Source organism: Perkinsus marinus (assembly GCF_000006405.1).
Source record: "Perkinsus marinus ATCC 50983 genomic scaffold scf_1104296975842, whole genome shotgun sequence".
Lineage (NCBI taxonomy): Eukaryota > Perkinsozoa > Perkinsida > Perkinsidae > Perkinsus > Perkinsus marinus.
Window position 1 is genome coordinate 1,696 of NW_003200647.1, and position 21,876 is coordinate 23,571.

Here is a 21,876-nt window from a genome sequence, read left to right on the forward strand (position 1 = left end):
CCTAAGCTCGAAGGTCAAGTACTTCCTCAATGCGCATGCTAATGATCTCCCTCTGGACCGTCTGCCCAAGGTTAAGACAGCTGCTAATCTGATGAGGTGAGTACCACTACCATCCTAACGATGTGTTGTTGAATTTGCGGTATGTAGATTGCTAGCCTACAACAATAAACAGTATCTCACAGCTGGCCTTATTGTGGCTGGATGGGACCAGACTGAGGGGCCTCAGGTAGTCACTTATCTGATCTTAAACGCCACCGCTTACGGGCGGTGTGGGGATGTATGTTTAGCTTCCTCAACTGAGCTCGTAAGTTCTCTCACTACATTATGAAAAATCCGCCAAGGATTATGGGTAAAGTGTACAAAAACCAACGGTAATTTCGCAAAGTTTCCCCATAGTTTTTATATTCTTACTAACATATGTAGTTAGCCATGTGGAGATATTCCCATACTGCTCACAGGTTTATTCGATACCTCTGGGTGGTACTATTATCAAGCAAAACATCGCTACGGGTGGTTCTGGGTAATGGTAATTCTTGCGAGCTCCGAAGAATGCTTAGAGTCTTTTGTCAGGTCGACTTACATTACGGGGTTGGTTGATCATTTGTATCGCCCTGATATGAGCAGAGAGGAGGCTGAGGACTTCGTGGCTAAGGCGGTGGCTCATGCTATGGCCCGTGATGGATCTTCTGGTGGAGTTATCCGTGTCACCACTGTCACCGAGAAAGATGTGGCCGAGAAGTGCCTATATGCTGATAAAATACCGTAAATTCTACGATTCTCGTATGCGCTACAAGATTGCATTGTTGTAAAGGTACACTCTCCAGTGAAGAATATAGATGGACGATTATACTGAGTGGTGAATAACTCACTAAAACCGTTTAAAGAGAAACTGGGTGTTTTGTGTTGTTATATGGATGCAAGTTGACTGATAAGAACACCAGAACATTTTGGAAGCACCACTCCTTTGACCAGGCAGTATGGCTGCGAACTCAGCAGCTCCGAAATGAGGTATATGCACGGCAACAATTTCACAACTGTTAGCAATACCATAATTCGAGGAAAAGATTCATGACTGTTATTCAAATCTCAATGTTGGCGACGGGTGTAAAGGAGGCCCCTCACTATCACAGCAGAGTATATCAACATCATAGCAACAGTTGCTAGTATGGTGGTGGTCCCCACGTCAAAGCACATGAGTTTGGCAGATCTGTAAGCAAGTGAGGTATATAGGCCATTGACGTCAGGAAGATCTGCAAGTGCTGGACCATGGTTTCAATGTAAAGAGCATCGAGGCATTGCCTTGGAATAGTATGATCAAGTTTATAGTGTGTTTGAAAGAGTCTATGAAGGTTTACAAGAAATGCGTCGGCGCAAGGTATTTGGAAGGCTAGTTGCACAAAATACGGTAAACTAATTTTATTAAATAATTCTTTTGCGCAAAATTGCGCAGAAAAGGTCAACGGCGCAAGATATCATTGTGAAGTGTCCTGGGGCCCCCTTCAAAAGATACGAAACAGGTTCAGTTAAAGCACATCTGAGCATGGTCGGTCACTCCCAACAATTTTTGAGTGCTTCAACGTATACTATTCCCTCAGGAATATCAGGGCGCGCGCTATTTACGTTTAGAATGTCTCGGCATTCGGATTGAGCGTCGCAGAAGTATTCGGATAAATGTTGTTGTTATTAGTTATCTTTTGCCTCAATGTTGATATCTTCCAACGGTTCGAAGCTTACCAAGTTCGCATCCTCCCGAGCTCTCGCTGGTGCTGCTGCTACCCTCAGAACAAGGAACTTTGCTGCAAAGGTGTCTTCAAGTAAGGATTAGTTTACCAGTCTCGTACTAGTGAGTGCTCTATTAGGTGGTGGTCAGTGGCAAACAGTTGATGGGTGTACTGGAGTTACTCATGTCTCATATGCTATGACCGACACGGCATTCATTTTCCCTATTACTCCGTCATCACCTATTGCTGAGCTCTCTGAGCAGTGGTCTGAGCTGGGCGTAAAGAATGCCTTTGGTGATGTCGTTAAGATCACACAAATGCAGTCAGAAGCTGGTGCGGCTGGTGCTCTGCATGGGGCTCTCACAGCGGGGTCTCTCGCTACTACTTTTACGGCTAGCCAGGGGTTACTATTGATGATTCCAAATATGTAATATACGAAGAGTCGATTGGAAGCTGTTCTTTCACTGCGGTCGCACAGGTATAAAATCGCGGGTGAATTACTCCCTTGTGTCATGCATGTGGCGGCCCGAGCTATAGCGGGCCATGCTCTCTCTATCTTTGGTGATCACCAGGATGTTATGGCTGCTCGCCAGACCGGGTTCGCCATGATCAGCTCCAACAGTGTAGGTTGCCTGGGATTTTAATTGCGGAATTTGTTCGTGTTTATGCTTTTCGCTTTTTTCCAGGTACAGGAGTGTCACGATATGGCTCTTGTAGCGCACCTGGCCACTTTACGAGCAAGAGTTCCCTTCGTCCACTTCTTTGATGGTTTCCGTTTGTCTCACACCATTGAGAAGATCGACACTTTACCCTACAATGAGATGAGGAAGTTGATCGACACTAAGGCACTCTATGCTCATCGGTCTCGTGCCCTCAATCCGATGCACCCCCATATCAGGGGAACCAATCAAAATCCAGACGTGTACTTCCAACAGATTGAGGCATCCAATACGTTCTATGAGGATGTCCCTGGTATTGTTAGGGAGGAGTTTGATCGTGTGAAGGCTGTTACTGGTAGAGGCTATGACTTGTTCCAATGGGTGGGACCTAAGGACGCTGATGCTGCTGTCGTCATTCTAGGGGCGGGCGCGAGTGTGGTTGAGGAGACACTTGGGCATATCCATGATACTTCTGGGAAGAAAGTGGGGTTGTTGAAACCTCGACTGTATAGGCCTTGGTCTTCGGAGGACTTCTTGAAGTCCCTTCCCAAAACGGTGAAGAAGATCGCTGTGTTAGATCGTACTAAGGAGCATGGTTCTTATGGAGAGCCGTTGTTCTTGGACGTGTCGAGTACTATTCAAGGCTCTGGTCGCAATGTAAAGGTGATCGGTGGTCGTTGGGGCCTTGGTCAGAAGGAGTTCACTCCCAACTGTGTGGTGGCTGTTACTGAGAATCTGTACTCTAGTAAGCCTAAGGACCGCTTCACTGTTGGTATTGAGGATGATGTCACGAATCTGTCCCTGCCTTTGGGAGAGGAGATCAATCTCGGTCATGAAGGCACGGTGGAGTGCCTTATCTTCGGCTTTGGTTCAGATGGTACTGTTGGTGCTAACAAGAACGCTACCAAGATCATCGGTGATAATACTGATAGATTTGTCCAAGCATACTTTGCTTATGGTTCACAGAAGGCTGGTGGTCTGACCTTGTCGCATCTCCGATTCGCGTCGAGCCCCATAAAGTCGTACTATGCCGTGAACCTGGCTGATTATATTGGATGCCACAATCCAACGTACTTGGACATGTATCGTATGGGGGAGCATCTGAAGCCGGGGGGAACATTCTGTTTGAACTCTCCCTTCCACACAGTTGAGGATTGGAATGCTCATGTGCCGGCAGCACTGAGACGTATTCTTGCTGAAAAGAATGCTAAGATTTTCAACGTCGATGCCTTCAAGGTTGCCGAGGAGTGTGGTATGGGCCGCATGATCAATGTTGTTATGCAGTCGGCCTTCTTCAAACTATCGAATGTGATGAACTACGAGGAGAGCATCCAACTGTATAAGAATACCATCAGGAAGAGTTATGGTCATCGCGGCGAATCTGTTGTCCAGAAGAACTATGAGATGATCGAGAAAGCTCTTGGTGCAATCAATGAGATTAAGGTGCCTCCAAGCTGGAAGGACCTACCTGATGAGCCTATTGCCACCGAGAAGAAGTATGCCAGTCTTGATGACGCCTTCTCTAGAAATGTCCAGGGTCCGATCGCTCTACTTCGAGGCGATTCCCTCCCAGTGAGCTCCTTTGCTGAGGACAGTCTGCTGGGTGGGGTGAATCCTCTGGGTACGGCTAAGTATGAGAAGCGTGGTGTTGCCCTTGAAGTGCCCGAGGTGGACATGGACAAGTGCACTCAATGCAATACTTGTTCTATGGCATGCCCTCATGCTGTTATCAGGCCGTTCCTTCTCTCACAGGATGAGGTTGACCGTCAGCCGCCAACATTTGACTCTCGCAAGGCTAAGGGTGGGGCTGAGGTGGCCGGTCTGTATTATCGCATTCAAGTGTCGCCTTATGACTGCACTGGATGTGAGGTCTGTGTGAACGCATGCCCAGATGATGCACTAAGGATGGTTACTCTGGCCGATACGCACGAGGCATCCAGCGCTAACTGGGAGTTCGCTGTGGCCCTTCCGGACCGGTCTGAGAGATTCGATAAGAATTCCTTCCGAGGGAGTCAATTCCAACAGCCCCTGTTGGAGTTCAGTGGTGCTTGTGCTGGCTGTGGTGAAACCCCCTATGTTCGCCTTCTTACCCAGATGTTCGGTGACCGCATGGTGATTGCTAATGCTACTGGTTGTACCAGCATCTGGGGTGCTCCTTATGGCTCAAGTCCCTATACCACCAGGACGGATGGTACTGGTCCAGCTTGGGGGAACAGCCTCTTTGAAGATGCGGCGGAGTATGGCCTCGGTATGGCTGTGACTACATCCATTCGTAGGAAGGCTCTCAAGGCGCGCGTGCAGGAGCTCCTGATGGACGGTAAGGACAGTCCGCTATCACCCGAGTTGTACACCCAGCTTACCGAGTGGGTTGAGAACTTCAGCAGTCCGAGGGTCTGTGAGCAGCTGTCGAAGAGTATTCCACCGCTGCTTGAGGCGGATATCGATAAGGACCCCTCCGTGCAAGAAATTCTATCTATGTCCGATCTGATACCAAAGATCTCCAACTGGGTTATTGGTGGTGACGGTTGGGCTTATGACATTGGTTTCGGTGGTGTTGATCACGTATTGGCCTCGGGGCAAGATATCAATGTTCTTGTTCTTGACACTGAGGTATACTCTAATACAGGTGGTCAGAAGTCTAAGGCAACTCCCTTGGGTGCTGTGGCTAAGTTCGCTACAGGTGGTCATGAAGTGAATAAGAAGAGTTTGAGTGAGATGGCTATGAGCTATGGCACTGTGTATGTTGCCAACTGCTCGATGGGTGCTAACTATCAGCAGACGTTGAAGTCCTTCACTGAGGCTGAGGCGTATGATGGACCATCTCTCATCATTGGATATGCTCCCTGCATTGAGCATAAGAATTTGGATGGCATGACTCACACTATGCAGCATATGGCTATTGTGGCTGACTCTGGGTACTTCCCGCTTTATAGGTATAATCCTGTCCTCAAGCATCATGGGAAGAATCCCTTTATTCTTGACACTAAGAAGTTAACAGTTGATGTCAATGACGTTATCAAGAACGAGATGCGCTTTGGTGCTCTAAAGAAAAGAGATGCTGAGAAGTTCGAGGAGTCTGTAAGAGGCCTCCATGACTGGATCCAGGAGAGGTTTGCCAAATATCAAGCATGGGCGGCTGAGGGGCAGGAAGTCAGTGATGGAGTACCGTTAACTCTGCTCTTCGGCACTGAGACGGGAACCACTGAGGCCCTCGCCTATAGAACTGCTGAGTTCGCCCGCCAGAGGGGCTATGCTGTTCGAGTTCTTCAATGTGATGAGGTCGACATTGGCGAGTTGCCTGATCATAAGAACCTCATGGTTATGTGCTCTACGACTGGTGAAGGTGATGTTCCTAAGACGGCCCTGAGCTTCATGGAACAATTATCTGCTGCTAGTGGGGACTCGGCTAATGCTAAGCTCCTGGAGAACACACAATTCGCCGTATTCGCTTTGGGTGACTCGAGCTATCATCAGTTCTGCTCGGTCGGTAAGGACATCGATGCTCATCTGGAGAAGTTAGGAGCAACACGCACTGTTGACATTGGTCTCGGTAACGATCAGGATGATGACAAGTATGAGACTGCCTTCGAGTCGTGGCTTCCGGACTATTGGAAGTCTGTGAATGCTCCTGAACCTGTTGATGACGGGTCTATCCCTCCTGCGCAGTTTGAGGTCCGCTTGCTCACTGATGCTGATGCTATAGTAGCACCGTATAAGCGTGTTATGCCACCAGGCACACTCCCTGTGCCTTTGGTCAAGAATGATCGGATCACAGCTAGCGACTATGAACGAGATATTCGTCATCTCCGCTTTGAACTTGCCGACGGTCAGGATCTGCCGTACTTGCTTGGCGATGTGTTAAACATTCATCCCACCAATGAGAAGGGTAGAGTGGCGACCTTCCTAAGGGCATATGGTTTCGACCCTGAGGAGATGGTCAAGATCACTCCACTCACAAGCAACGTTGATGCTAGGAAGAGGCTCGCTGCTGTTCGCCCGAGAACGGTTGGTCAGATATTCGAGGAGTGCCTCGATGTCTTTGGTCGGCCTAATCGTACCTTCTACAAGAGCTTGTCCAAGTTCGCCGTCGATCCTACTGAAAAGTCTGAGCTTGAGAGTTTAGGCGATCCGGAGAGCTCTTCGGGTCGTGAGCTTTACAGTAAGCTCTCTGCGGAAACGGTGACGTTCGCTGATGTTTTGGAGAAGTACAAGAGTGCTCACCCACCGCTGGAGCATTTGATTGGTCTTATTCCCTGCACTAAGCCGAGGCTTTACTCTATTGCTAGTTCTCCCCGTTACGTCGGTCCTCGGGCTGTGGAGCTCGCTGTTGTTATTCTGGAATGGAAGACTCCCTCTGGAGTGCAGAGGACCGGTACAGGAACTGACTATATTCGAAGACTTGCTGTTGGTGAGAACGTTGCTGTGACTGTCACTTCTGGTAGCTTCAAATTCCCCGAGAGCCCGATGACACCTATGATCATGGCTGGCCTCGGTACTGGTCTTGCTCCCTTCCGCGCCTTCGTCCAGGAACGTGCTTGGACTAAGGCTCGTGGGGTGGAAACTGGACCTATGTGGCTATTCTATGGTTGCCGCTACCGTGCAAGAGATTATATATTCGGCGATGAGCTCGAGAAGTTCCATAAGGAGGGTGCCATCACTGAGCTTCATCCCGCATTCTCTCGTGACCAGAAGGAGAAGGTCTATGTACAGAACAAGATCGATGATAACAGCTCTCGTGTCTATGAGGATCTCATTAAGAAGGGTGGTTACTTCTATCTTTGCGGACAGGCTGGCCAGGTCGAGCTTGACATTAAGAATGCTATCTATAAGGCTATTGCGGCTGGTGAAGGCGTCAGTGTTAAGAAGGCGGAGGGAATATTCAATGAGCTCGCTGAGGCTGGGCGATATTGTCCTGAGCTTTATTAGTCTATGCTCGTGTATCAATTTTGTCATTACTTTTTTTACGACTTGACATGTCATAATGTCGCATATCTTCTCTTATTGATAGTGTTGAACTTCATCTCGTTCAAGTGTGCACGCCCATTCGCTTGATACATTGAAGCTGGAGTCGTTTGCTTCTACAGTGTGGTGCTCTTGTTGGGCATACGTAAGTGTACGAAGATGATGATTACTGTTAACGTACCGTTGATGAGCTGTTGTGTTCATGTCAGTCTCGTGGGAGGAATATCTCGCCGACATACCGGGTTGCCGCTGTGAATCTTACGCTGAGTATTGCATGAAGTATGGCAAGATTTATCATATGGTATTTATCCCCCGTATTATGGCTTATAGCTGGGTCTCATTATCTCTGAGGTGTCGCTATTCTTCATATTGTGGTCGAGATGATAGTGGGACAGTAGTGTGTAGAGTGCCATCATTGAGTTTCATCCCGCATTCTCTCGTGACCAGAAGGAGAAGGTCTATGTGCAGAACAAGATCGATGATGACAGCTCTCGTGTCTATGAGGATCTCATTAAGAAGGGTGGTTATTTCTTTCTCTGCGGACAGGCTTGTCAGGGTGAATTAGATATTAAGACCGCCATTTACAGCGCTATTGCTGCTGGTAAAAATATCTCCATGGAGAACGCGAAGGAGATGTTCGAGAACCTTGCTGAGGCCGGACGCTACTGCCCCGAAGTATATTGAATACGATCGGAGTGTATCGAGCATGAGCCATCTCACCGATGTAACCGTGCTTGTATGGCATGCTTCGTCGTGCGTGATGCGCGCAAGAGCATAAGAGGATTGTTAGCTCGGTCTACTATTATTCAGCAGGTAATCTCCTCCCAATGTCTAGTTCTTCGTGTCGTGGTCAGTTTGATTATCTTAACTCCTCCCCCACTACTATGGATACTGCTCTATTCCTTACGAGATTGTGCGGAGCTCTCTAGATTGCACCGAACATCTTGTGTACGGTCCTTCTGGCTTTCAGCTTTGACCTTGACCATTCAGGATGGTCTATCTTCTGTGTTAAACAGAAGGTCTTGTGTTGCGCGAGTAGTATATCCAGTATGGCCCGACAGACTTCCCATCTTAGGGAGTCACATATGACTGGAACAACTCCCATAGTAGTTCCTCTAGCTCGGCAGCTCCCTCTGTCTCTATCGCTTCGATAATCCATTCAACTGGCGAACGAGATAGGAAGATCAGTTCCCCCGACACAATCAAAGTATATCCAATCCAGGACCAACGTGGAAGCAAATTTCGCCACTAGTGAGGTCGATTCGGTTCGGGGCAGCTATGCCAACTTGGGACTGGTGTCTTTCCTTTCGGGGGCAGCTATGCCAACTTGGGACTGGTGTCTTTCCGTTCGAGGGTAGCTATGCCAACTTGGGACTGGTGTCTTTCCGTTCGGGGGCAGCTATGCCAACTTGGGACTGGTGTCTTTCCGTTCGAGGGTAGCTATGCCAACTTGGCACTGGTGTCTTTCCGTTCGGGGGCAGCTATGCCAACTTGGGACTGGTGTCTTTCCGTTAGGGGGCAGCTATGCCAACTTGGGACTGACGTCTTTCCGTTCGGGGGCAGCTATGCCAACTTGTGACTGACGTCTTCTCGATTGGGGCAGCTATACCGACTTGGGACTGACGTCTTTCCGTTCGGGGGCAGCTATGCCAACTTGGGACTGACGTCTTCTCGATTGGGGCAGCTATACCGACTTGGGACTGACGTCTTTCCGTTCGGGGGCAGCTATGCCAACTTGGGACTGACGTCTTCTCGATTGGGGCAGCTATACCGACTTGGGACTGGCACCTCCACGTTCGGGGTTAGGTATGTCAGTTTAGGACGGGCGTTTTCCCGTTCGGGGGCAGCTATGCCAGCTTGGGACTGACGCCTTCTCGATTGGGGCAGCTATGCCAGCTTCGGACTGGCGTCTTTCCGTTTGAGGGCAGCTATGCCAACTTGGGACTGACGTCTTCTCGATTGGGGCAGCTATACCGACTTGGGACTGACGTCTTTCCGTTCGGGGGCAGCTATGCCAACTTGGGACTGACGTCTTTCCGTTCGGGGGCAGCTATGCCAACTTGTGACTGACGTCTTCTCGATTGGGGCAGCTATACCGACTTGGGACTGACGTCTTTCCGTTCGGGGGCAGCTATGCCAACTTGGGACTGACGTCTTCTCGATTGGGGCAGCTATACCGACTTGGGACTGGCACCTCCACGTTCGGGGTTAGGTATGTCAGTTTAGGACGGGCGTTTTCCCGTTCGGGGGCAGCTATGCCAGCTTGGGACTGACGCCTTCTCGATTGGGGCAGCTATGCCAGCTTCGGACTGGCGTCTTTCCGTTTGAGGGCAGCTATGCCAGCTTGGTAATGATGTCTTCCCATTCGGGGCAGCTATACCAGCTTGGGAATGACGTCTTGCCGATCGGAGGCGCCTATGCCAACCTGGGATTTATGTATTTCTTCTCCGATTATGACAACCAAGGTGATATCCTTGGACAGTAAGAGTCATAATAGCCTAACAGATGTAGCACAGGAGTCATGGGATGGCATATCTGCCCCCGACCGGAGCAGATCCCATCAACAGGGAAGTTGGCTCCTACATGGCCTCGAAAATATTGCTCCGTTCGGGTCGACTTACTTCATCCCGAGTCAGCGAATTGATTGTTCTGAAGCATAGGCTCGGCTTAAGATAGAAAGTGGGCTTGTGAAAGGTATAACAGCACTTTTGATGTGAAACAGATGAGCGTTGATATGAAGTGCTTGATACACCTTGTGTAGCGAGCGAAAATCCAAGGCAGTCCGCTGCATGAATCAGCTATGTGCGTGCGTGTGGGGCAGGCCACCTCAGTGTTGTGCTCATCGAAAATGTCTTCGACCCAACAATCCCACCCAAGAGGTTGCCCGGTAGGGATTTTCCCTTCCTGGCTGATCGACTCGCGACACGAGCCCTTTTCCCAATTTTACGCACGGTTGCGACGAAAGCTGAGGATTTTCGCCATTCAATTCTTCTCCACTCGCAGGCTTCCAGCACGAGAACGTTGTAGGGTTAAGTGTACCACTTACTGCTGTCTCCTCCATCCAGCAAAATCACTGACCTGCACATCCATTGTCAGTAGCGAAAATCTATCACTAAACCATTGATGTATGAACGGCTAACAGAAGTGTACGGGACAGGTAGCTCCGACAGCCAACACAAAGACCTTTAGCTCGATACCCCCTTGGGCTAAAATGCGGTTCGCAATGTTGTATTAGATACGTCGATTTCTCAAGTTGTAACCTGTGGTTTTAACTTGTTTTCTTTGGCAGTTGTCATTTTCTAAGTCACTGCCTGATGTTATCTACACTGAATCATAGTCGTTCTCTTGCGGTGACAGTTGGTAGTACTGTTTCTGCTCAAGTTACTGCCATCACTGGTAGTTCGAGGCATTTCGCTGGTAAAGCTTCCTCTAGTGGTGGTGAGTGGCAGACTATGGATGGCTGTGGTGCTGTGTGCCATTCATCTTATGCTCTGATGGATACTGCTTACATTTACCCGATCACTCCCACGTCTCCAGCTGCTGAGCTTGCTGAGCAATGGTCGGCTCTTGGTGTTAAGAATGCTTTTGGTGATGTGCCCAAGATCACGCAAATGCAGTCTGAAGCAGGCGCTGCTGGCGCCCTTCATGGTGCTTTAGCGGCTGGTTCTTTGGCCACTACGTATACTGCCAGTCAGGGTCTTCTTCTTATGATACCTAATATGTATAAGATAGCTGGTGAACTTCTCCCCTGCGTTATGCATGTGGCTCCACGTGCTCTCTCTGGTCAAGCCTTATCCATCTTCGGTGATCATCAGGATATCATGGCTGTTCGTCAAACAGGTTTTGCTATGATTGGCGCCGATACCGTCCAAGAATGTCATGATATGGCTCTCGTAGCTCACTTGGCTACTCTCAGAGCCAGAGTGCCGTTCGTGAACTTTTTTGATGGATTCCGTTTATCCCATTGCATTGAAAAAGTCGATACTTTGCCTTATAATCAAATAAGGAGAATGGTCGATATGAAGGCACTAAATGCTCATCGTGCAAGGGCCCTCAATCCTACTCGCCCTTATGTTCGTGGTACTAATCAGAACCCTGATGTTTATTTCCAACAGTTCGAGGCTTGTAACGCTTTCTATGATAAGACTCCCCAAATTGTGAAGGAGGAGATGGACCGTGTTGGCGCTGTTACTGGTCGTCACTATGACCTCTTCCAATGGTCCGGTCCGAAGGACGCTGAGGCGGCGATTGTTATTTTGGGTTCTGGTGCTAGTGTTGTTGAGGAAACTTTGCCCGCTCTTAACACACAGGGCAAAAAGATTGGTGTGCTCAAGCCTCGTCTTTACCGTCCCTGGTCTGCTGAAGACTTCCTCAAGGCTTTGCCCAATTCTGTTAAGCGCATTGCTGTCCTTGATAGGACTAAGGAGCCTGGTGCTCTCGGAGAGCCTCTCTATTTGGATGTTGCCAGCACTATTCAGGAGTCTGGCCGTTCGAATATTAAGGTGGTTGGTGGCCGTTGGGGTCTCGGACAGAAGGATTTCACACCGGAATGTGTTGCTGCTGTGGCTGACAATCTTTATGCTCAATACCCCAAGGATCACTTCTCCGTGGGGATCGAGGATGATGTGACTCACAAGTCGTTATCTCTTGATAATGAGATCAATGTGTCTCATCCCAAGACAGTTGAGTGTCTTATCTACGGTTATGGGTCTGATGGTACTGTTGGTGCTAACAAGAACGCAACCAAGATCATCGGTGATAATACTGACCTCTACGTCCAGGCATACTTCGCCTATGGTTCACAGAAGGCTGGTGGGTTGACTCTATCTCATTTGAGATTCGGTCCCGAGCCTATAAAATCCTATTACTCGGTTCGCAAGGCCGACTACGTCGGATGCCACAATCCTAGCTACTTAGAGATGTACCGTATGACTGATCACCTCAAGGAAAACGGTACCTTCTGCTTGAACTCGCCCTTTACTACGGTTGAGGAATGGAACAAACATGTCCCTGCAGGTGTCCGAAAGGCTCTCGCTGATAAGAACGCTAAGGTCTTCAATGTCGACGCTTTTAAGGTTGCCCAGGAATGTGGTATGGGCCGCATGATCAATGTTGTTATGCAGTCTGCCTTCTTCAAGCTTGCAAACGTTATGGATTTCAAGGAGTGTATCGGTCTGTATAAGAATACCATCAGAAAGAGTTATGGCCATCGTGGTGAGGCTGTTGTCCAGAAGAACTACGAGATGATCGACAAGGCTCTTGATGCAATTACTGAGATCAAGGTTCCTGCTGAATGGAAGAATCTATCGGATAGTATGCTCAATTATGAACAGACTTATCATAATGCTCTCGGTAACTTGGCTAAGGATAAGAGTGCTATTAATAAGCCGAGCTTCACTGAGAATATTCAGGCTCCTATTGCTCTTCTCCAAGGTGATAATATTCCAGTTAGTGCATTTTCCAACGACGAACTCGTTGGCGGTAAGGTTCCTCTTGGAACCGCCAAGGTCGAGAAGCGTGGCGTTGCTCTGATGATCCCCATGGTTGATATGGACAAGTGCACTCAATGCAATACTTGCTCTATGGCATGTCCTCACGCTGTCATCAGACCCTTCTTACTATCTCAAGCAGAGGATGATGCCAAGCCTAGTACCTTCGAGACTCGTAAGGCCAAGGGTGGTGCCGAAGTCGCCGGTCTACACTATAGGATTCAGCTCTCGCCGTTGGATTGTACTGGTTGTGAGGTCTGCGTTCACGCATGCCCTGATGATGCTCTGACTATGAAGAGCTTCATCGATTTCAAGGACGATCAATCACAGAATTGGGAGTATGCTATGGGTCTCCCTGATCGATCTTCAAGGTTTGATACCACCACCCTCAAGGGCAGTCAGTTCTACCAACCTCTGCTCGAGTTCAGTGGTGCTTGTGCTGGCTGTGGTGAGACTCCCTATGTTCGCCTTCTTACCCAGATGTTCGGCGACCGATTGATGATTGCTAATGCTACCGGTTGCTCCAGTATCTGGGGTGCTCCCTACGGTTCTACTCCTTTCGCTGCGAGGCACGATGGGACTGGTCCCGCCTGGGCCAACAGTCTTTTCGAAGACGCTGCAGAATATGGTATGGGTATGGCTGTGACCACCTCTGTCCGTCGTAAGGCGCTCAAGGCTCGTGTGCAGGAACTTCTTCTCGAAGGAAAGGATAGTCCGCTCTCGCCTGAGTTGTACACCCAGTTGAATGAGTGGGTTGAGAACTTCAGGAATCCTTCTGTGTGCGCCGCTCTTTCCAAGTCTCTCCCGCCTCTTCTCAAGGCTGGGGCCAGTAAGGATCCTGCTATTCAGGAGATTCTTGATGTGTCCGATTTGATTCCTAAGATCTCTAACTGGATCATCGGTGGTGATGGTTGGGGTTATGATATCGGTTATGGTGGACTCGATCACGTCATTGCTTCCGGCCAGGACTTGAACGTTTTAGTTTTGGATACTGAGGCTTATTCAAACACTGGTGGTCAGAAGTCCAAGGCTACTCCCATTGGTGCTGTTGCCAAGTTTGCTACCCTGGGCCACGAGAGAGAGAAGAAGAATTTGGCTGAGCTCGCCATGGATTATGGTACTGTGTACGTTGCAAGTGTTTCCATGGGTGCCAACTATCAGCAGACTCTGAGGGCCTTCTCTGAAGCTGAGGGCTATGATGGCTGCTCTGTTATCGTGGCTTACTCACCCTGCATTGAGCATAAGAATCTCGATGGTATGACTCACACTATGCAACATCAGGCTACTGCTGCTGCGTCTGGTTACTTCCCGATCTATCATTACAATCCGATGTTGAAGAAGTTGGGTAAGAACCCCTTCGTTCTTGATACCAAAAAACTCACTGAGAACGTAGACGCAGTCCTTAACAATGAGATGCGTTTCGGTGCCTTGAAGAAGCGTGATGCCGATTTGTACAAGAAGTACAGGTCTGAGCTTGACTCTTGGGTGCGTGAACGTTACAGCAAGTACCAGAGATGGGCTGCTTTGGGTCAGGATGATATCTCTAATGGTGTTCCGCTGACTCTTCTGTACGGCACCGAGACCGGTACTACCGAGGCCTTGGCTTATCGTGTTGCTGAACTTGCCCGTCAGCGTGGTTACGCTGTGAAGGTCATGGAGTGCGATGAGATGGACGTGAGTGAGCTCCCTGAAAACAAGAACCTTATGGTCCTTTGCTCCACTACGGGAGAGGGTACTACCCCAAGAACTGCTCTCGACTTTACCTCACAGTTGCAATCTGCTGTTAAGGACGACTCCAATGCTAATCTGTTGGATGGTGTCCAATACGGTGTCTTTGCTTTGGGTGACTCCAGTTATCATCACTTTTGCACTGCTGGCAAGAGAATCGACGATCTCTTTGCTCAGATGGGCGGTCAAAGGACAGTTGCCATTGGTCTCGGTAACGATCAGGATGATGACAAGTATGAGACTGCCTTCGAGGATTGGATGCCGAGTTATTGGAAGTCTGTGAATGCCCCTGAGCCTGTTGATGACGGGTCCATTCCCGACTCTCAGTTCGAGGTTCGTGAGCTTGACTCTGATGAAGTCGTGGTCGCTCCTTATGAGAGGATCATGCCTCCTCAAACTATTCAGCTTGGTTTGAAGAAGAACGATCGTCTTACTCCCAGCGACTACGAGAGGGATATCCGTCATTTGCGCTTCGAATTGGAGGATGGTCAGGATCTTCCCTATCTTCTTGGTGATGTCCTCAATATCCACCCCATGAACGAGGCTGGCAGAGTTAGTGCTTTCCTTCAGTCTTATGGTCTCAACCCCTCGGAGATGGTCAAGATCACTCCTGTATCCGAGAATATTGATGCTCGCAAACGCGCTGCTTCTCTCCGTCCCCGTACTATCTCCCAGCTCTTCCAGGAGTCTTTGGACATCTTCGGTCGTCCCAACAGGGCTTTCTACAAGACTCTGTCTAAGTTCGCTTTAGATCCCAAGGAAAAGGCTGAGCTGGCGTTGATCGGCAACCCCGATGATACCAAGGGTCGTGATATGTACACCAAGCTGGCTGGTGAGACTGTGACCTTCGCTGATATCCTCGATAAGTACACCAGTGCTCGTCCTTCTCTTGATCAGTTGATCACTCTCATCCCTTGCACTAAGCCTAGGCTCTATTCCATTGCTAGTTCCCCGAGGTTCGTTGGTCCTAAGGCCATCGAGCTTGCTGTTGTGATTGTTAACTGGACTACTGCCTCTGGTGTCCGAAGAACTGGTACTGCTACCGATTATATTCAGCGTATCGTGCCGGGTCAGAAGACTACCGCTACTATCACTTCTGGTAGCTTCAAGTTCCCCGAGAGCCCGATGACACCTATGATCATGGCTGGCCTTGGTACTGGTCTTGCTCCCTTCCGCGCCTTCTCTCAAGAGCGCGCTTGGATGAAGCGCCAGGGCATCCAGACTGGTCCCATGTGGCTCTTCTATGGGTGCCGTCATCAGAGCAAGGATTACATCTTCGGTAACGAGCTGGAGGGCTTCGTAAAGGAGGGTGCCATCACTGAACTTCATCCCGCATTCTCTCGTGACCAGAAGGAGAAGGTCTATGTGCAGAACAAGATCGATGATAACAGCTCTCGTGTGTATGAGGATCTCATTAAGAAAGGTGGTTACTTCTATCTTTGCGGACAGGCTGGTCAGGTTGAGAACGACATCAGAAGTGCCGTCTATCGCGCTATTGCTAAGGGCGAGAACGTTTCGATGGATAAGGCTAAGGCTATCTTTGAAGACCTTGCGGAAAATGACCGTTATTGTCCTGAGGTGTACTGAGGTACTCGGTGACATAGGCTATTTATCACATCTCATCTCGTTCTGAGTATATACTGTTGTTTATCAATTTGAGTGCATTATCATTTTACGTTCAGAGCCTAGATCTACTCTTTGGGTACGACGCTGACGTTCATACGTCTACCCTTCCAAGCATCAGAAGGCATTCCAAATTGCAAACATGCTTGATTCTTGCGTTCTTGGGAGTTGAGGCAAGATAGTCCGCGGCAGTTTTGAGGTTTCGTATGACACGGATTGACCTTCTCAAGGTTTAACTATACATGTACGTCTTAGCCAAAGGTATATCGCAGATTCCGCAGTCCCAAATCGCAGGTGCGCGAAAAACTGGAGCTAATCCAATTTCGACGAAATGTAAAATTGAGTTCTACCCGAAAGCAGTGTCTTCCGACGCATGTACTTTCAAGCCAGTTTGGTAGTGTGCTTGAACACACGTTCCTTTGCGGCATATCTGCCCCTGAGCGGGATAGATCTGACTCACCGCCTTGATTCAACACACTTCCTTGCGTGGCATATCTGCCCCTGAGCGGGATAGATCTGACTCACCGCCTTGATTCAACACACGTCCTTGCGTGGCATATCTGCCCCTGAGTAGGATAGGCATGACTTACCGCCTTGACTGAACTCCCGTATATGTGTGGCATATCTGCCCCTAAGCAGGATAGGCCTGGCTAACAGTGATTTTTCCAGCCTCCATCGAAACTGAAGTTACTTCAAACGTGTCAATGGAAGTGATCGTCCTATCTTCTTATTACGAATTCACTTCAATACCATAGCACGGATCGTACTAATGTTTCTTTTTGGGTGGCATAGCTGCCCCGTCGGATACATTAAAGGCTACGCAGAGGTACCTTTGAAGAGCAATAAAACCTTGGGGAGGTGAACTCGTTAGAATCTCCTCGTAGTGCCGGTATCTAATAGTACATGACAGTAGAAAGAGTTGTTCGAGAATCATCAATGCTAATTCCCTCTTCGTGAAAGGTAGTCATTATGCAGTTGTTGTATATGCTTCCGTGGTAAGGCTTCTATGTTGTTGTATATGTTTCCGCGGTGAGGCTTTCATACCTCAGGTTTTGATACTACTCACACCGCAATATTCACTCACATTGTGGCTTCACCAGCCAAAGTGATGCCGAATATACCTGAGAAGAGGTCCAACGAACATCAATTGACCATCCTCAACCAGATTTGATGTGTCAATTTCGACCCAAAGTGAAGAAAAATGGTGTGAACAATGACTGGGACAGAAATTTGGTCGAAGCTTGTGACAAAGCTGTAGAGCTCAGCGCAGGATTTCGTGTTCGGAGTCTTTGTCAGTATAGGTAGAGTTGTTTGGATTGTATTTTCTCTGAGGCCGATTTCGAATGTTGATGATGTGTTGAACGATTATCGTTTCAGGTTTCCGATTTTTCTTCCTTCCTCCTTTTTGGTTTCATGTTGTCGACATTGAACCACAGTACCCCGTGTTTAAGTGTCGTCACCAAGGGAGCTCTCGGAGCTTCGCGGAATGCCATGTCCGCTTCCTTACCCCGCCATTTCGCTGGTAAAGCTTCTCCCAGTGGTGGTGAATGGCAGACTATGGATGGTTGCACTGCTGTGTGCCATGTGTCTTATGCTATGATGGATACCGCCTACATTTACCCTATCACTCCCTCGTCCCCTGCTGCTGAGCTTGCTGAGCAGTGGTCGGCGCTCGGTGTGAAGAATGCTTTCGGTGATGTACCCAAGATAACTCAAATGCAGTCTGAAGCCGGTGCTGCTGGTGCTCTCCACGGTGCCTTGGCGGCCGGTTCTTTGGCCACCACGTATACTGCCAGTCAAGGTCTCCTCCTTATGGTTCCTAATATGTACAAGATAGCTGGTGAACTCCTCCCCTGTGTTATGCATGTGGCCGCACGTGCTGTTGCTGGTCAGGCGTTATCTATTTTTGGTGATCATCAGGATGTCATGGCTGTTCGTCAGACCGGTTTCGCTATGATTGACGCCGATACTGTCCAGGAGTGCCATGATATGGCTCTGGTATCTCACCTGGCCACTCTCAGAGCCAGAGTGCCTTTTGTCAGTTTCTTCGATGGGTTCCGTCTCTCTCATTGCATTGAGAAGGTCGATACTTTACCTTACAATCAGATGCGACGGATGATCGATATGAAGGCACTAAATGCTCATCGTGCAAGAGCCCTCAATCCTACTCGCCCTTATGTCCGCGGTACCAACGAGAATCCCGATGTTTATTTCCAACAGTTCGAGGCTTCCAACGCTTTCTACGATAAGACTCCTCAAATTGTGAAGGAGGAGATGGACCGTGTTGGCGCTGTTACTGGTCGTCACTATGACCTTTTCCAATGGACCGGCCCGAAGGATGCTGAGGCGGCAATTGTTATTTTGGGTTCTGGCGCTAGTGTTATTGAAGAGTCTCTACCTTACCTCAACTCGCAAGGTAAGAAGGTTGGTGTGCTCAAGCCTCGTCTTTACCGTCCCTGGTCTGCTGAAGACTTCCTCAAGACCTTGCCCAAGTCTGTTAAGCGCATTGCTGTCCTTGATAGGACTAAGGAACCTGGTGCTCTCGGAGAGCCTCTCTATTTGGATGTTGCCAGTACTATTCAGGAGTCTGGCCGTTCGAACATCAAGGTGATCGGTGGCCGTTGGGGTCTCGGACAGAAGGATTTCACTCCCAAATGTGTTGCTGCTGTGGCAGACAATCTTTATGCTCAATACCCCAAGGATCACTTCTCTGTGGGGATCGAGGATGATGTGACTAACAGGTCTCTGCCTCTCAGTGATGAGATCAACGTTTCTCATCCCAAGACCGTTGAATGTCTCATCTACGGTTATGGGTCTGATGGTACTGTTGGTGCTAACAAGAACGCTACCAAGATCATCGGTGATAATACTGACCTCTATGTCCAGGCATACTTCGCCTATGGTTCACAGAAGGCTGGTGGGTTGACCGTTTCTCATTTGAGATTCGGTCCCGAGCCTATTAAATCCTACTATTCCGTGAGCAAGGCCGACTATGTCGGGTGTCACAACCCTACTTACTTGGACATGTATCGTATGACTACTCACCTCAAGGACAACGGTACCTTCTGCTTGAACTCGCCCTTCACCACGGTTGAGGAGTGGAACGAGCATGTACCCGCTGGTGTTCGCAAGTCCCTTGCTGAGAAAAATGCTAAGGTTTTCAATGTCGACGCTTTCAAGGTTGCCCAGGAATGTGGTATGGGCCGCATGATCAATGTTGTTATGCAGTCTGCTTTCTTCAAGCTTGCAAACGTGATGGATTTCAAGGAGTGTATCGGTCTGTATAAGAATACCATTAGAAAGAGTTATGGCCATCGTGGTGAGGCTGTTGTCCAGAAGAACTATGAGATGATCGACAAGGCTCTTGATGCAATTACTGAGATCAAGGTTCCTGCTGAATGGAAGAATCTATCGGATAGTATGCTCAATTATGAACAGACTTATCATAATGCTCTCGGTAACTTGGCTAAGGATAAGAGTGCTATTAATAAGCCGAGCTTCACTGAGAATATTCAGGCTCCTATTGCTCTTCTCCAAGGTGATGATATTCCCGTTAGTGCTTTTGCCAACGACGAACTCGTTGGCGGTAAGGTTCCTCTTGGAACCGCCAAGGTCGAGAAGCGTGGCGTTGCCTTGATGGTCCCCATCGTTGATATGGACAAGTGCACTCAATGCAATATTTGCTCTATGTCGTGTCCTCACGCTTGCATCAGACCCTTCTTGTTGTCCCAAGCTGAGGATGATGCCAAGCCGAGTACCTTCGATACTCGTAAAGCCAAGGGTGGTGCCGAAGTTGCCGGTCTCCACTACAGGATCCAGGTCTCGCCCTTGGATTGCACTGGCTGTGAGGTATGCGTGCATGCATGCCCCTATGATGCTTTGAGAATGGAGCACTTAGCTGACTTCAGAGAGATCGAGGCGCCAAACTGGGAGTATGCTGTAAGCCTCCCTGATCGATCTTCAAGGTTCGATAATACCACCCTCAAGGGCAGTCAGTTCTACCAACCTTTGCTCGAGTTCCATGGTGCTTGTGCTGGCTGTGGTGAAACCCCCTATGTTCGCCTTCTTACCCAGATGTTCGGTGACCGCATGATGATTGCTAATGCTACGGGTTGCTCCAGTATTTGGGGTGCTCCTTACGGTTCTACTCCTTTCGCTGCGAGGCATGATGGGACTGGTCCCGCCTGGGCCAACAGTCTTTTCGAAGACGCTGCAGAATATGGTATGGGTATGGCTGTGACCACCTCTGTCCGTCGTAAGGCGCTCAAGGCTCGTGTACAGGAACTTCTTCTCGAAGGAAAGGATAGTCCGCTCTCGCCTGAGTTGTACACTCAGTTGAACGAGTGGGTTGAGAACTTCAGGAATCCTTCTGTGTGCGCCGCTCTTTCCAAGTCTCTCCCGCCTCTTCTCAAGGCCGAAGCCAGTAAGGATCCTGCTATTCAGGAGATTCTTGATGTGTCCGATTTGATTCCTAAGATCTCTAACTGGATCATCGGTGGTGATGGTTGGGGTTATGATATCGGTTATGGTGGACTCGATCACGTCATTGCTTCCGGCCAGGACTTGAACGTTTTAGTTTTGGATACTGAGGCTTATTCAAACACTGGTGGTCAGAAGTCCAAGGCTACTCCCATTGGTGCGGTTGCCAAGTTCGCGACCAAGGGTCACGAAGTCGAGAAGAAGAATTTGGCTGAAATGGCTATGGATTATGGCACTGTGTACGTTGCCAGCGTTTCCATGGGTGCCAATTATGATCAGACCTTGAAGGCTTTCTCCGAGGCCGAGGATTATGATGGTTGCTCTGTTATCGTGGCTTATGCACCCTGCATTGAGCACAAGAATCTCGATGGTATGACTCGTACTATGCAGCATCAGGCGACCGTTGCTGCTTCCGGCTACTTCCCGATCTATCGTTATAACCCGATGTTGAAGAGGATGGGCAAGAACCCCTTCGTTCTTGATACCAAGAAGCTCACCATGGGTGTTGATGCTGTCCTCGACAACGAGATGCGTTTCGGTGCTTTGAAGAAGCGTGATGCCGATCTGTACAAGAAGTACAGCTCTGAGCTTGATGCTTGGGTCCGTGAACGTTACAGCAAGTACCAGAGATGGGCTGCTTTGGGTCAGGAAGATATCTCTAATGGTGTTCCGCTGACTCTTCTGTACGGCACCGAGACCGGTACTACCGAGGCCTTGGCTTATCGTGTTGCTGAACTGGCCCGTCAGCGTGGTTACGCTGTGAAGGTCATGGAGTGCGATGAGATGGACGTGAGTGAGCTCCCTGAAAACAAGAACCTTATGGTTCTTTGCGCTACTACTGGTGAGGGTACCACTCCTAGGACTGCCCTTCACTTCACTGCGCAGTTGCAGCTTGCTGGTAAGGACAACTCCAATGCTCATCTGTTGGACGGTGTCCAATACGGTGTCTTTGCTTTGGGTGACTCCAGTTATCATCACTTCTGCACTGCTGCCAAGAGAATTGACGATATCTTCGCTCAGATGGGCGGTCAAAGGACAGTTGCCATTGGTCTCGGTAACGATCAGGATGAGGACAAGTATGAGACTGCCTTTGAGGATTGGATGCCGAGTTATTGGAAGTCTGTGAATGCTCCTGAGCCTGTTGATGACGGGTCCATTCCCGACTCTCAGTTCGAGGTTCGTGAGCTTGACTCTGATGAAGTCGTGGTTGCTCCT

General features: G+C 49.1%; 5 protein-coding genes across 5 annotated transcripts in view; all 5 read left to right on the forward strand.

Annotated features, from left to right (window-relative positions):
• Positions 1–766, forward strand: part of Pmar_PMAR003096 (Pre3p/proteasome regulatory subunit beta type 6, NTN hydrolase fold, putative) — a gene marked incomplete at both ends in the record, with an annotated part of 984 nt that extends 218 nt beyond the window's left edge. Inside the window, 4 exons of the mRNA XM_002765064.1 lie at positions 1–96; positions 148–226; positions 459–520; positions 571–766. Coding sequence (XP_002765110.1) covers positions 1–96; positions 148–226; positions 459–520; positions 571–766 — 433 coding nt within the window. The remainder of the gene's footprint in view (positions 97–147; positions 227–458; positions 521–570) is intronic.
• A 936-nt stretch (positions 767–1,702) lies between these two features.
• Positions 1,703–7,306, forward strand: Pmar_PMAR003097 (pyruvate:ferredoxin oxidoreductase/NADPH-cytochrome P450, putative; the record flags this gene model as incomplete). Its single annotated transcript, XM_002765065.1, has 4 exons — positions 1,703–1,814; positions 1,860–2,148; positions 2,200–2,344; positions 2,408–7,306. The coding sequence occupies 4 exons, from the start codon at positions 1,703–1,705 to the stop codon at positions 7,304–7,306; spliced, it is 5,445 nt and encodes a 1,814-aa protein (XP_002765111.1).
• Positions 7,307–7,544: 238 nt separating this feature from the next.
• Pmar_PMAR003098 (NADPH cytochrome P450, putative) lies at positions 7,545–8,026 on the forward strand (the record flags this gene model as incomplete). Its single annotated transcript, XM_002765066.1, has 2 exons — positions 7,545–7,643; positions 7,748–8,026. 2 exons carry the CDS (start codon positions 7,545–7,547, stop codon positions 8,024–8,026), a joined length of 378 nt encoding a protein of 125 aa, XP_002765112.1.
• A 2,630-nt stretch (positions 8,027–10,656) lies between these two features.
• Positions 10,657–16,146, forward strand: Pmar_PMAR003099 (pyruvate:ferredoxin oxidoreductase/NADPH-cytochrome P450, putative; the record flags this gene model as incomplete). Its single annotated transcript, XM_002765067.1, has 1 exon — positions 10,657–16,146. The coding sequence occupies one exon, from the start codon at positions 10,657–10,659 to the stop codon at positions 16,144–16,146; it is 5,490 nt and encodes a 1,829-aa protein (XP_002765113.1).
• Positions 16,147–17,673: 1,527 nt separating this feature from the next.
• Pmar_PMAR003100 (Pyruvate-flavodoxin oxidoreductase, putative) lies at positions 17,674–21,864 on the forward strand (the record flags this gene model as incomplete). Its single annotated transcript, XM_002765068.1, has 1 exon — positions 17,674–21,864. A coding segment is annotated over one exon (4,191 nt), but the record flags the coding sequence as incomplete, so codon positions are not given.
• Positions 21,865–21,876: the final 12 nt, after the last annotated feature.